Genomic DNA, 14,914 nt, shown 5'->3' with positions numbered 1-14,914 from the left:
GTTAAATGGAATCTATAGATTATTTTATTATTATTATTATTATTATTATTAATATTATAATTATAATTATTATTACATTACACGTACACGTACACGTACACATATATAAACGTTCGCGTATATATACAACGTTTTTACTTATTCAAGTTCGTTCACGGGTTTTACCTGATAAGACTGCGCGTTTGTTAATTTGTAAAAGGATATGAATGAATGTATCCGAGAATGTTGAATGATAGGAAACGAATTTTCAAACAAACAAAAATATCTCTCGGTATTCGCAGTCTCTTTCTCGGGCCAGTATGTGAACTGCAACGATCTTTGCAGAGTTTTTTTTTTTGTTTTTATTATTTTCTTACCTTTCCTTCTTATTATTTTATTTTATTTTTTATTTCTTTCGTCGTCGTTGATGTTTTCTTTTTTTTCTTTTACACGACGCGTCAATCGGTACCTGAAGAATCGAGACGAATGTGTAGGGACTGCGAACGTGTGTATGCTTGGTTTATTATTATTATTATTAATTAATTAATTATTATTATTATTATGCGAACATATCGGGAGTTTAACATATCCTGAAATTATCGTTCATCGTATAGAAAAAAATATGGGCGAATTCGATTGTAAAAAATAGAAAATAGATTACCGAGTATTTGTAAGTACATATGCGTGTGAGTATGAGAGAGACAGTATATTGGTGGTCCGAGAGAGACGCATTTCTCAAGTAAAAAAAAAAACACAAAAAAAGAAAAATAAAAGAAAAGAAAAAGGGTTATTTATTTTAAGTATAAAAAAATATAGAGTAAATTAATAAAAAGATATAAAAATCGTTTTAAATGAAAATAAATGGAGTGGCATGCGTGTTTGCACGTGTACGAATGAATTCGTGATGTGTGATGATGAATTGGAAAAAATGGAATAATAATACGAAGATGATGATGATGATGATGATGATAATAATAGTTATAAACAATTAATCGATAATTAAGTATAATGGACGAACGTGAATGTGAACAGAAATTTCGTCGGAGTTGTTCTATATATATATATATTATATATAGATAAAACTATATTATATTGTAAAGATTCCTATATACAAGTGTAATAAAATTAAGGGAGACTCCAAAATTTTTACCAAAAGAAAAAGAAGAAAATAGAAGGCTAATGTGGATAAAAACAAAAAGTAAGATAAACTAATAACTTTGAAAAAAAAGAGCCTTTTTTTTTCTAAAAAGCTATCGACAGTTGTCGACCTGGTCGTTTACAATTCTTTCGTCATAATTAATTGATCAAACATTTAACAAAAAAAAAACTTAAAAATTAATAACAATATCCTTGCGAATGCCTCATAAATTCCTATGTTTTTTGTTTGTTTTCAAACGACTAGCGTTCGAAGTTCACGATCTACGATATTCATTGTTTTATTGATCATTTTGTAAAAAATTGAATGAATAATTTTGCAACAAACATTTACAAATATTTCATTTGTATCGTTACATTCGAACGCTAGTTTTTCCTAGTTATAAAAAGGACCAATAATAATTTACGTAACGAATGAAATACTTTGCCAAAAAAAAAAATAAATTAAGTTTGTTCCTTTTTTCGGCACATTGCGATCATTTTAATAGAAGCAACACAAATTGTAGTGTTTAACTATGGCCAATGATCCATCAACGATCCCTTTCGATAGACGTAATGGATCTACCGAGGTCTTCCTCAGGAATCAATGGTATGTACCTCGTCCTTGGATCCTTTCTTCTTTCGTAAGCGTAAGGAAACATCATCGTCCTCTTCGGAAAAGATTTGGGTTCCCTGTTCTTGCTCGTGTTCAAAGATCTTGGAATTTTTTGTATGTGCGAAGGGTATGTCGTTGAGCTAATCGTCGAACGAGACTCGCCAAGGTCGTTTGAACTGGTCGATGGAAAAAAATCATTGGAATTTTCCAAATCAATCAATGGTATGAATTTACGTTCCTCGTTCGTTTCATCGGACGTTGATCTTTCGGTGATTATCAAACGATCTTCAGAATCCATCGATGAACTCGTTGATCTCAAAAGATCCTCGTTGTTGGGTTCATCTGATGAAATGATAGTCGTACTTTCTATTATGGGTATCCAATCGTTGGATTTTTTCGTCGTAGTTACCGTTTCTTCATCGTTCAGCTCAAAAGATCGAGAGAGGTTAGTGTTCCTTTGAGAAATCGTAGGATCCGGTTCTTTGATCGGCACCCACTCGTCACTTTCATTTCTTTCTATGGTTACATTATCCTCCTTCTTTACAATAACAACATCCATTGAAGTATTTTGGTCAATGGCGTCATCATCTTTTACTTTCTCGTCCTTTTCGACACTTTCTTTTTGCAAATCCAATTGTTTAGCATTTTGGTCCCTCGATCTAACCGTACTTTCAAATGATTCCTTCGTCGTATCCATTCTATCTCCCAATGGTGGAAAATATTTCGGTTCTTCCTGACGAAAACTGCTGACAAAACTAGGCGTGTATTGCGAAATCAACGGCAACAAAGTTTGCCTGGCATATTTCTCAGCTTGGGCAAGTATCCCAGCTAATCTTTCAGGTAAAAATTGTACGGTAAATCCTCTCGTAGATGTCGACGAGGTTTCTTGTATTTCATCATCTTGCCTTTCCTCATCATAACTTGTATTTCTTCTACCTAAATTTTGTCTCGTCGAACGTGGTCTTAAAATTGGTTCGGTTATCTCAGATAACTTCAGTGACCTACCAGATTCTTTTTTATTCGAACGTAACACGGGTTCACGAATTTCTGGCAAATATTGTTTGGTCGTTGTGTCATCCTCCGGAGTGGTTTCAGTAAACGTTGAAACTTGTTGAATAAAATTAGAACCAGAAAAACTTCTTCCATTTTCAATTTCCCCATTGTCCAATGAATTCGATTCACCACCGTTTGAAATTTCCACGATTTTCCATGAACTACCAGAACTATCATCAGAATTCTCATAATCGTTGGATGATCCATCAACCAATCGAATATTTTGATCCCTCGTAAATGGCCCGACACCTTTCGAACCGCCGGTTCTCTTTTTCGACGTGAATTCACTCGAATAAATATTTCTAAAATCATAATTTTGATCTTTCGTGAATGGTCCAAAACCACCTTGTCTCTCTTGAACCATACGTTCCAATGGAACTATTATAGGATTCGTAACGTTTTCTCCTTCAACGGGTATTTCACAATCACCCGGATAAAGTGGTAGACGGTTAGTTCGTCCAGATTCCAAGATCAAACCATTTTTACATATCGATAAAGTTTTACCAAAACTATCAACCAATGCAACCTTATCTATACTCCAAGTTACCAATCCAGACGATAACCAACCACTGTATGCCGTATATTTGATCTAAAAAATGAATGTTAAAATATTTAGAAAATATTAATAACGTAATTGGTTGATGAAATTGCAATAATACCTCGATAGATTGGATGTTGTTAACTGCTGGATGAGGTACAACTATCTTTTGAAGCGTAACACCTACTAAAAGTTCTTCGTCCTTTCGCGTCATGGCAAAACTTTCGTTGAATGATCCCTCACCTATCAGGGTTATCTAAAAAATCAATTCTTATATTATTCCCAGGAAGTATCGTAATAATTATCAGTTAGCCAGGTTGCGCATTGGTTGTTAAAGGTTCTAAAGCAATGATTATGGAAACAATTAACCTGCAATTTGCCATAACTTCTGGTTGGTCTTTCGCCACGACTATTATACACCTTTACTTTGTATTGATGAGCACAGAACGGTTCTTCATCTCTGGTTATTAGATAAAGCTGACCTCTAGCTGGTAATTTGTCGCTGTAATAACCCATGTCACCGCAAGGCCTATTCTCGCCATTAACGTTACAGGGAAAGCATTCACCTTTTAGAAGACCATCGTAACCACGAGGACATGGGAATGCTGGGAAACGACATTTTGGGCTGACGGAATCGGTGAATAATTTGTAAGCTCGTCGATGATTGCACAAAGATCTACCTTCAACCGGGGCAGCTACAAACCAAAAAAAAGGAAATTGTAATCTGATTTAGAAAGTATATATCGATGTACAGCCAATCAAAACACTCGTTCTAATAATGATCGGAGAAGGAATACGATCACCATGATTTTTCAAATAAGTTAGTTTATGGTGTGTGTGTGTGTGTGTGTGTGTGTGTGTATGTCGTATAGTTTACCTCGACCCGTATAACTATATGGCCTACTTTCTTCCAAGAAGAAGAAGAATAATTTTTCAAGCAGTTTTTCTCCTTCGTGTAGGAGGAGCGTAATGAGATACTACTCTCGATTCGAAATAAAACAGAAACGAAAATAAAATACGATGGAATAGATAGTTGTGTGCTTTCTAATCGGTGATCTACAATGCACGCACCCGTCGTGTGCGTTCGCGATGCTCGATTGGTTTAGAAAATACGATCATAAACTTGTTTTTATTAATGTACATATATATATACATATATGTTAAATCCAAACTAACTTACACCAAATGATGTCAGATACAGCACCAACGAAAAGATTCGAGCAACCAGTTTGCATTCGTCCACCATTCGGATAAAAATCAACGTCACCCATTGGTTGCCAAGAACCAAGTCCTCCGAGTATCAACTGTTCACCGTTGCTGTGTATTACATCGACAAAGTTAGCATCTGTCTCGTCCAATCGTGCTCGGGGATCTTGGGATTCGAACAGTGGCCCAGCTGGATCCAATCCTAAAAAAAAAGATACGTAAATTACTAATTTATTTATTTATTTATTGTAATATAAATTTCCTAATCAACCTTGTTACAATTCTTTCAACAGGTAATTAACCGATTGATTGATAATTACGTTCACTCGTAGTTGCGCAAAAGTCTACCTTTCTAATGGAATTATTTGAATATCAAACAGAACATTCTTTTTATTATGTAAAAAAAGAACAATTTAATCGTAACTATAATTAATCATAAATGTTGAAAATTGCAACTTTGATTCAAGGAGTAAAGGTAAATGCATTTCACCGTTCGTGAACTACACGTTTGTCAGATTTCGTAAGAGATTTATAAATGATTCGTGAAACAAATGAATTCAATTCAAGAAAACCAGTTTAAAGTCCATGAAAATTGATTGCTTTAAAAAGATAGTATTTACCTACCGGTGATTCTAGACACGTTTCCTAGTTCAGCTCCAGCAAAACCAGCTACGTGTGCACCAAGACTAAACCCGATCAAATGTACCCTCTCTTGGGGTACTTCCAAGTTTCGAATCAATTTGGCCAATTGACGACCGACCAGTCGAGTATTGGCAGCTGCTCTAACGTAATTTGGCACTGCACTACCTGGACCCCAATCAACGCACACTGGACACCAAGTTAACAAAAAATAGACAAATATTTTAGAATAATTTAAAATGGTGTTATATGATGTTATTATTTCCACGAGATTCCAGGTAAATTGGAGAACAAATAATCCTATTGATAGGGGGTGATGAAGGCTCATAGGATGAAAGGTTGTTGCAATGATTGGAATCATTGGTTAACTAGTTCGTAAAGATTACTTGTAGATTGGTTCAGTTGATTTTTCTATTGCGAATGATTGGTGATGAACGTACCAATGTTACACTCTTGAACGGTCATTAGTGCCAATCTCATCTCGTAAACCCACACGTGATCGCAACTAGATCCAAAGCCGTGTACTATTACTTTGGTCGGCAAATCGGGATCTATGGCACGGTGAGCGTTATCGTTTATATCTTCAGCTGGCACTTCCATTGGTATTGATCTTGCCTTTCTGCTACCGTAAACCAGAAATCTGGACATACAATTCAAAAGCAACGTCATTCGTGTTATTATAAGACACCTGATATACTTGATCTTGAACTTTGAATTAGTAGGAATATATTTGTCACCTGGTACCAACATCCTTTGGTGGGGAAGGTAACATCTCGAGATAACTGAAGGGTCCTGTATCTTCGAAACATCCAACATCCTCGTAACAAACTTTAGACACTTCCCTTTTGTTTCTATGACGTTCACGTTTGTGTAAGGACCATTCTCTCATGGATTCAACGACCGCACGAAAAATTTCCGCGTCGTTTTTTTCGTCCAATGACTCGTCGAGGCTCGTCGGCCATGCCTGGGCCAACGTGCGATCTCCTAATCCAAATATTATTTCGTCATCATAATGAAATGATTGTTCGTTGTAATAATGTTAATATTTGATTATTCTTAGATAATAAAATGAGTAAAAATTGTGTAGGAGAATTGTAACGGTGTCCTCGGTTCGGTGCACTGGACAGCAATTATTTAAATTAGTATAACGCGCCTAAATACTCAGCCCGGAACAAGATAATACTGAAAAAGGAGATACAAGATTGTTTTTGTTCAACTATAAGAGATCAATCAACCTCTGATATTTCCATCTCGTTTTGCTCTGAAAATTTTATACGATTGTCTTTTTAACTTTGTGGAATCGTCGACGAATCGTAACGAGTATTTCAACGGATGATATTCTATAGTTCAATAAATAAAACATAATTATTTATATGACCCAGATTGATTTCATGTTCATTAATTAGGAACCAAAATGAAAAACATTCTCACGAATCTAATGAATTTTGTAATTGACGTGTGTGTTAAGTTCAGTAGCTTCGTGTAAATATTTGAAAGATCTAATGACGCGTGTCGACAGAATGTATGAACAACATTTCATCCGTCAATTTCATTTTCAACTATAATATTGCAAATGGCATATATTGTATTGCACGCTCGAGTGTGCAACTTGCATCGTTTCTTATTCGATGATAATCTCGACCTTAATTTCTCTCTTAGACACCTTGCGAAAACGCATTCTAAGAGAACGTTGCTACTTCTCCTTCGTTAACCATAATCGATCGATCGATCGATCGATCATCATCTTTCTCGTCTATGTGCAGACATAAATGGTCTGAGAAATTACGTAATACTTATTAGGATTCGACATAATTAAGATACGCGAATTATATTATTAAATAAATCAAATAAATTTGTAAATTCAATAGAAAATCTTCAAGAGAGTCGTAAAGATCGAAGCATATGGAGACAGGTGTAATAAAACATTAATTAAATTTAATTGCATTTGTAATTGTTATTGGCAAGTTCTAAGAAAGAAAGAAAGAAAGAAAGAAAGAAAAAAAAGGAGGTCTTTCGTTTGTCCCATTGAATCGAATGGTCTCTTTCCCTCGTAATGTTTAAAACGGTAATGGTCATGGCCATTCTATCCAAGTGACAAGAGACACGAATTGCTGTCAAGTGAGTTTCGAAGAGGGACGACTTAACGGTACGACAAAAGACCGTGTCTGGGACTAACACTACTATACTTCTCTCTTATGGCAACGGGATCACACGAGAGACACATTTTACGCTCCTTGCCAATTTCATCAACGATTTATTTCCTATTTTTCCTATTAATCAAAACGAATCGCAACAGACAATTTTCTCATTTTCTTCTTATCGAGATCCGATAAATTAATTCAATGTAATTGGAAATTTACACCAATCATTCGATAGTACTTGTTATTTCAACACATTATTCAGAATTCATTTAGTATTGAAATGTAATACTTGAAATATCTCTCCGTCAGTTAAATTTTAGTTGAAATCTTGACGATTAGAGTTTTCCGACAACTCTTAATTGATGAATCACGTAACTAGGTAAACGACTATGATAGGTACCTACTTTTCTATGGAGAGGTCATCAACGAGTGGTTACGGTTGATCCACTTTACCGTTTTATTCCTCTTCTTGTTAGATTCTAGTGTCAAGAGATGATTTAAGATATCTAAGATATCGAGAACAATATTTCTCAAAGTATTTATCGAAAATTCATCAAGCGTTGTGTTTTAATCATCGACAATCTTTCTCACGTATCTCACACGTTCAAAAAAGAAATACAGGTCGGTAAAACGAATGATGGAAAGAAATATCATTGTGTCTGACTTTTTTTGGTTTATACGTTCCTCCACCATTATTCTTATGTTACAAACAATGAACATAATTTAATGTCTTCGTATACACGTATGAAAACCCATACAAGATTAAAAGATGACATGGTTTCCATGAATCCGAGGTTACTGAACCTACACACTCTAGTGTAACATACAACATAACATACAATTCGTTGAAACCTAAATTGCATATACGTATGACTCACGTTTATCATATTCTTCATTTATCAATCGATAAAATCGTAATCGCGAAACTATTTCAACATATTCGATCGTAGCCTTGAAAAGCGAAAATCGATATTGTTTGTCATTCAACTTGTGTCTTCTTCTTCTTCTTCTTCGTATTCGATCAACTTGAAACACACTTTGATCAAACAGTTAACTACGAAACTAGAATAATAAAATTTCGTAACGAACGAATAAACATACTGAATGGGATGTATATATTATTTTGATTAATGTAAATTTACCGTTAATCAGATCCTATTGTCTTTTCATTATACTCAACGAGATACTCAAACGTTCAAATTGTCCTGTTGTTAATATCTAAATGTGTCGTGAGACATCAGAGATATATCTACGTTAATTAACAGGTTAATTACATTTTGAAAATGTGCCCATAATTATGAAAGTGGTCTATAAGTGGTCTAAGTGGTTTATAAGTCAAAATAAGTTGTGAGTTATTTCACACCATATTATTTTTAATTCATTTCATTCAATGTAATTTGAAAAAGATATTGTGTCAAAGATGAATTGTTAGATAATATTTGTTATTTCAATATAAAAACAATTAATATATAGAATATATATTAAATTATTAATTGAAATGAAATATTAAATTATATACACTTTCATAATTGAGCCGTTGAGAAATGCGATGAAATAATTTAGTTAATTTTGAATAAATCTTGCCATTTAATGGTGTTAATCTTTATTATTAAGGAAAGTTATTATAAATATAAAAAGTAATTAATTCAATGTCTTTGAAAGAAACGAGTGTGATTTACATGAAATAACTTTGTTTGAAGCATTTTTGTCATAGGTTTATTTTATAAGTGAGGGTTGCAGCAATGTTGCTCTGATTTACATATGAAAGGACTCGCATTGAAAGTGGACGCGACTAGGTTTGCGATGAAAGTCAGACAATTCTTAAAGACTATACTAAACAACATACATTATCGGCCTTTCTCGTTTCACTAAGAATACGAGCATAATAAATCTCTACTTTTCAAGGTCTCTATAGTCTCTTCTTTTCTACCTTAGGATCGGTTAGGTATCGTGTCTTTGTCCGGAAACATGAATCCTTCTTCCTGATTTCACTTTAAGTAAAAAACAAACTCACGCTACTGGGTTTCATTATTCTCATAAAGTTTAACGATACACCTTTTACTAATTTGTTATGTATAAATATTAAATCAGCTGATATCTCAATCATCGTAAGTTGAGTTCATATTTGTTGCATTTATTTTATATTTTTTTGTTTGTTATGAATAGTCTGTCAAATAGAAATTTAATTGATGATCAAACACTGAAAGGAAGATAAGAGTTGAGTTCTGATACTTTAGCAAAAATTAATTATTGTTAAATTGATTCTAAACATTTATTTTAAAAGACTCAAATGTTTTTTTTTTTATTAATACATAAATAAATTTCATTTTTTCAATTGTTAAAAATATCTAACAAATTTCATATTCGCGAGAAAGTTTCAGACACACATTGGTGTGTCTACGGTGTGTCCTATAAAAAGAATCTCAAATTTTCATCGAATTTGTTATTTTATTCTTATGTAAATGGATTTTATTTTGAAAAAAGAAAAAAAGAAAAGCAGAGACGTCTCGTAGCCGTGGCATTGAAATCTCAAAGACTGGTCTTTTAAAAATATATTCAAAAACATTCTCTCCCAGACTGATAAATTAAAGTCTGAAACGAAGAAGTATTACGAAATATAAGAGTATAACGGAGAAGTATGGTGGTAGTCAAAGAACCGTTTTCTTTCTCCGTTAGTAATACCATGGTCGAAAGTGATTATCTTTTACTTTTTTTTCTTTCTTTCTTTCTTTCTTTCTTTCTTTCTTTGTCTTTTGTAATAATCATTTGCTTTTATTTTAATAAACGTCTATATTACTTTCCAAATGAATAGAAATAATAATAAAAATAACGTAACAATCCAATCACCCGGTATATTATAGACAAAAACCTGATCGAAAGAAGTATCTTGCATAAAGCCAATAGTCTCCTTTCTCGATACTTTTCTCTAACATTTCTCTTCATGTTTGTCTTTTTCTTTTTTTTTTTCTTTTTTTTTTTCAATCAATTTTAACCTACAAATCTAAAAACTTTATAAATGGACATTGTGTTCAGAAATCATTCGATTTAATTTGAGAAATAAATGTGTCTTAATAATGTTGATTAAATAAACCGTGTCTCGTTTGATTATTAGTTTTTTTTTTTTTTTTTTTTTTTTTTTTAGAAATAATTTATCTTTGAGAATTGATGTAAATTCCTAAAACGTTTTCTGAAACAAATTTGATCATTGATTGAAAAAGTTAAACGGTGAATTTTGAGACACACGATCTTTAAAGTAGATATTTTATTTTTCTTTCATCCACACATGCACATACAACATACACATAGGAATATAGCACTATAATGTTCCGGAGAGAAATTAATTGGCCGGAGAAAGGCGAGTGGACCGTGTGCTCGTGAAGAAAAAAGGGTCAAATCCGTTGGCAAGTCGGTGAACGGACCTCTCTTGAGTATATGAACTTCTACATACATACATATACATACATGTAATGCACACGTGCAAAAAGAAAAGTATAGTTTTCAGACAGAAGTCTACAAGCTTCTTTTTTAATAAACGTCGTTACACTTGAGCCAATTACGTTGCGAGGACTCGATCAATTTTCTTTTTTTTTCTTTTTGTTTCTTTTTGTTTCTTTTTTTACTCGAGTTATAGAACAAATTTACTTTCTATGATTAATCATCGTTGTAATATCTGCGAATTGTCATTTTCACGGTCAATGCCACGCGAAAAAGATTCTCTTTCAAAGTAGCGAAATTCAAATTGGGATGATTTATGTTAATGAAATTGATCCGATAATCGACATCGTTTAAATGTAACTTGGTAGACGTTGAATTTTTTCGGAAGACATAAAGATTATTTTTAATAGGATTTAATGATAATATTTGTAATAAATGCGGGGACCTGACAAATGCCCCTTTCACTGTTCAGCAAAATACCATGAGGGTTTTAGCAGTTATTCGCACGTTCCTTGCAATAAAACGTTGGCCTAGACCGCGTTTAACATTTTTATCTCTCATCAGGACTTTCAATGTTTTACGACAGTAATTTGGATGACGTTTAATGGATTAATTCACGTATGAAATGTTCTTTGACAGAATAGATAAGATGACGTAAAGTTGCTTACCGAGAAAACTGATCCATCGAAGTATCCAAAGAATTAACAAAGTCTTGTAGATCATCGCACGAAATTAAATACATAAATCAAACATCAAAGTACCACCACCACCATTATTGTTGGTGATCGATAATCGAACAAATCGAGATGACGATGACAGATCGAAAGAACAAATTAAGTTGAAAAATTGATATTTAAAAAAGTGTTGAAGGGGAAAATAACAAATTGTAAAGACGAGATATTGTTCAAAGAGGAAGAAGAATCAAAAATAAGAAAAAATCGATCGACAAACTAAGAGACTACTACGATGCTTCTTCGGGGATACTACTCTGCTGCTTTCTCTTTCGAAAGAAGGAGAGTACGCGCACGTTGTTGTTGGTGGTGCGCGCGCGCGCACGAACCTAACTCAAAACATTTCCGTGCTGGATCATTCGGAATATCTCTTTTTTTTTTTATATACTTGTTAGATATATTTTTTTTATCGTCCTAATATATTTCAATTACATTGAAATCGTTTTGATTTATATTTCACTGAATTTTCCGAGCGTTCTCCAAAATGGCTGTGCCGAGCTTACGAATAATAGAAAAGCAGCTTTGAAATCGCGGGATTTTCTTGATAAAAATGTTTGAGAAACGATGACTATGACGAGTGAAGCTATCAAAGACGACGACGACGACGACGACGTCGACGAGCAGCAACTTTCGAAGAAACTCAAAGAGAGAGTCCGAAGAGGATTGAAGGAACACACGAGTCGCGTTGTGCTACCTTGTGGCCTACTATAACAGAACTGACTCCCACCGAGAAGTAACACCGTCTCTTTACCTGCCATAAGCGCATGCCCTCGGCTACTTCATTTCCTCTCTCTCTCTCTCTCTCTCTCTCTCTTTACACCTGGTCTAGCGATAATATAATAACACCTAAACATTTTATTACTGATCATCTTTTTCTTTTTAATTTATTTCCCCTTCATCGTGTTTCATTCGATCATCAGGAAATCGTTCAAATGCTAATTGAATTTATAATGCAATCGTTTCTCTTCCTTTTTTCTATTTACTATGTAAACATATAAAGTTTCTTTTTTTAGAGTCACATAATTAATATGATAATTTAGGCTAAATGTAATCAATAAGCAATGATTTTAGAGAACTCTATAAACGATAGACGACGACGACGATGACGACGACGACGACAATTTCAATTCGTGTTGGAATATTAATTAATTTTGGATACCTTATTAGTACTTCCAATATATCTCATTACATTGCCTAACTTAGACCGCACAATTTTCTCGGGTTGTCGCAATAGAAAAGTTTCACCGTAATCGAAAGTGCTTATGCTCTTGCCCATTGTGCCCATTGTGATTTATAGCGTGTTACCAAATATTATATTACGAGGGACCAATAGATTTCTTCAATTATTATTTTAATCTGCTTTTTAACAACGTTTTCTAATCTCTCCTAATATTGCACAACACAAATGCTTTTTTTTCAAGTCAAACAAAACAAAATATTTGCAATCCACTCGATCCGTACCAAAAGTTAAACATTGCATGAACAAATGATAAGATTTCTTTGAGAATCAATTATCAGTTGAAATGTATTAAAGGACAAAGTTTGGATTTAAAAAAAAATACTCAAAGGTGCTGCTACTGCTGCTGCTGTTGATTGCTTCATACAATTTGTGAAATCGACCGAACAAAATCATACGTCATTACGTAATTTACATTTGGAGGACGTGGCCAGTGTTAATAGTCATTGACATTCCTATCAATTATTTAACGAATTTCAAATAAATATCAATCTCTGATGAGTGCATAGTTTTACCACGGTAACAAGTTTTCCTTCCGTTTTCGAAAGTGCAAGTCCGGTTGTTGTATCGTTGATTAAAAACACCTGCATTAGACAACTTACTTTCGCTTGTCCACGTTACAAAGTGGCTTGGAAGGGAGGGAGGGTTCTTACTCTAAACTATTATCATGGTCGAAAGTTTATTATACTACGTTCTTCGGCACATAGGACAATTATTTGTGATTAACACAGCTAACACGTAGGAAGGGGGGAAAAAAAGAAGAGGAAGACAAGAAGTGTACGTTGTTGTTAAATGGAGAAAGTTTTCAATCTTTGTTTGGCTATCTTCTTAAAAAAAAAAAAAAAAAAAAAAAAAGAAAGGGAAAAGAAAAATACCGTGAGGGTCATTTTAATTTACGAAATATCAATCAAAACAACTCTAATCCTTGACTCGTTCGACCGAACTAAGATAATTCATCGATTCCAACTTTTATTATTATTATTATTAACGACCAATATACAAATTTTTATTATGCAAGAGAAAAAAGAATATAATCGGAGGTCAAATAAGATAATAATGCATAATAGATTAAGAAACTTTTAATTATTATATAACTAATAGAATGTATTTTTTGTTAACATATTGTTGAGCTACTTTTTACGTAATATTAATTCGAATCGGTATTTTTTACTTTCCAATGAACGTTTCATGGACTTGAATTAGGTACATTTATATATGTATATATGTATATGTACGAGGTCATTCGGTAAATACTTCATTGCATTTATTTCTATGAACACGAAAACAAATGCACAGCATTGCAATTATATGACATTTGATGTAATAAAGGAAATGAGATAAACATCATTAAATAATTATATTCTTAACGTTTGTCGTACTTTTTTACATAAATTCATTATTTTTCATCAAATAAATAAAATATACAATCATAGAAATAATTGTAAATTATCTCTTCTTCATATTAACATATTTAAATCCATCAAAATCGTCTTGTATCTCTTCCATTATTGTAACCTTAGTCTTTGGTTTGCGATTTTCAATTTTAATTTTCTGTTCTTCCTCTGAAAGTTCAGCAATATTAAATGGAAGAACAATTATTTTTCTTGGTGTGTTATATTCAATGTTTAAACTACTGCCATCGGGAAGAACGACAATAGTGGGATAAGTATTCACATAAACATTTTGGTGTTTTTTTGTTATAGCTGCTGTCCAACAATTCAAGTTTCTACCTAAACTCGGTCTTAACTTTGATGAAACACGTAGAAATAAGGATGCATTCATTCTGCAACATAAGAAAATATTTGTAAATGTCCATTCAATAATATCATGGAAAAAACCTCATAAAAAGATAAGTATATGATTGCATTTCTAACATTTTTTTAAGGTTGAGGTTATGTTCTTTGATAACCAAAAATTCAAAACTAAATTCAGACGAGAATTATATTAAAATAGGACGAAAATTTGTTATCAAACTGGGTTCAATTTTTTATAAAAAAAAAAAAAAGAAAAAAAATAGTAAATTAGTTTGTAAACACGTTTAAAAGTTTACCTGTTTTTTAATTCGACGAAAATCCAGTAATCGATAGCAGCGCAATTGTAAACATCACGTGATCTCTCAGTTTGACCAATCGGCGTTGATTAAGTCGTTCGAGATATCGATAGTTCAAAAAAATCATGTGCATCATTTCTACGCGCGATTTTTAA

The 14,914-nt window shown here is 33.0% G+C and overlaps 2 protein-coding genes across 3 annotated transcripts; both read right to left on the bottom strand.

Annotated features, from left to right (window-relative positions):
* Nucleotides 1-1,191: 1,191 nt before the first annotated feature.
* On the bottom strand, nucleotides 1,192-12,197 carry LOC107069771 (uncharacterized). Its single transcript, XM_015327351.2, has 8 exons — nucleotides 11,410-12,197; nucleotides 5,903-6,149; nucleotides 5,606-5,805; nucleotides 5,151-5,354; nucleotides 4,501-4,728; nucleotides 3,690-4,015; nucleotides 3,442-3,576; nucleotides 1,192-3,371 (listed from the first exon to the last, which is right to left on the bottom strand). Exons 1-8 carry the CDS (start codon nucleotides 11,462-11,464, stop codon nucleotides 1,665-1,667), a joined length of 3,102 nt encoding a protein of 1,033 aa, XP_015182837.2. The 5' UTR covers nucleotides 11,465-12,197; the 3' UTR covers nucleotides 1,192-1,664.
* A 1,854-nt stretch (nucleotides 12,198-14,051) lies between these two features.
* On the bottom strand, nucleotides 14,052-14,911 carry mRpL55 (mitochondrial ribosomal protein L55). 2 transcript variants are annotated; one of them, XM_015327347.2, is made up of 2 exons: nucleotides 14,760-14,911; nucleotides 14,052-14,492 (listed from the first exon to the last, which is right to left on the bottom strand). In XM_015327347.2, exon 2 carries the CDS (start codon nucleotides 14,489-14,491, stop codon nucleotides 14,156-14,158), a length of 336 nt encoding a protein of 111 aa, XP_015182833.2. In that variant the 5' UTR covers nucleotide 14,492; nucleotides 14,760-14,911; the 3' UTR covers nucleotides 14,052-14,155. The 2 variants fall into 2 exon arrangements, with proteins under 2 accessions (XP_015182833.2, XP_089032107.1); XM_089175981.1 differs by lacking the exon at nucleotides 14,760-14,911 and adding an exon at nucleotides 14,584-14,729.
* Nucleotides 14,912-14,914: the final 3 nt, after the last annotated feature.

Source organism: Polistes dominula, unplaced genomic scaffold (assembly GCF_049000335.1).
Source record: "Polistes dominula isolate Pdom_NZ unplaced genomic scaffold, Pdom_raw_medaka contig_32, whole genome shotgun sequence".
NCBI lineage: Eukaryota > Metazoa > Arthropoda > Insecta > Hymenoptera > Vespidae > Polistes > Polistes dominula.
This window is presented reverse-complemented; position numbering and strand designations above follow the sequence as displayed.

What these genes read in the sequence shown, in the direction of transcription:
- mRpL55 (XM_015327347.2), bottom strand. Translation starts at nt 14,491, where the DNA reads ATGAATGCATCCTTATTTCTACGTGTTTCATCAAAGTTAAGACCGAGT.
- LOC107069771 (XM_015327351.2), bottom strand. Translation starts at nt 11,464, where the DNA reads ATGATCTACAAGACTTTGTTAATTCTTTGGATACTTCGATGGATCAGT. An exon ending in TGTATCTGACATCATTTGGT is followed by an intron (nt 4,016 to 4,500) that starts GTAAGTTAGTTT and finishes TTTGGTTTGTAG; the next exon opens with CTGCCCCGGTTGAAGGTAGA. An exon ending in ACAACATCCAATCTATCGAG is followed by an intron (nt 3,372 to 3,441) that starts GTATTATTGCAA and finishes TTCATTTTTTAG; the next exon opens with ATCAAATATACGGCATACAG.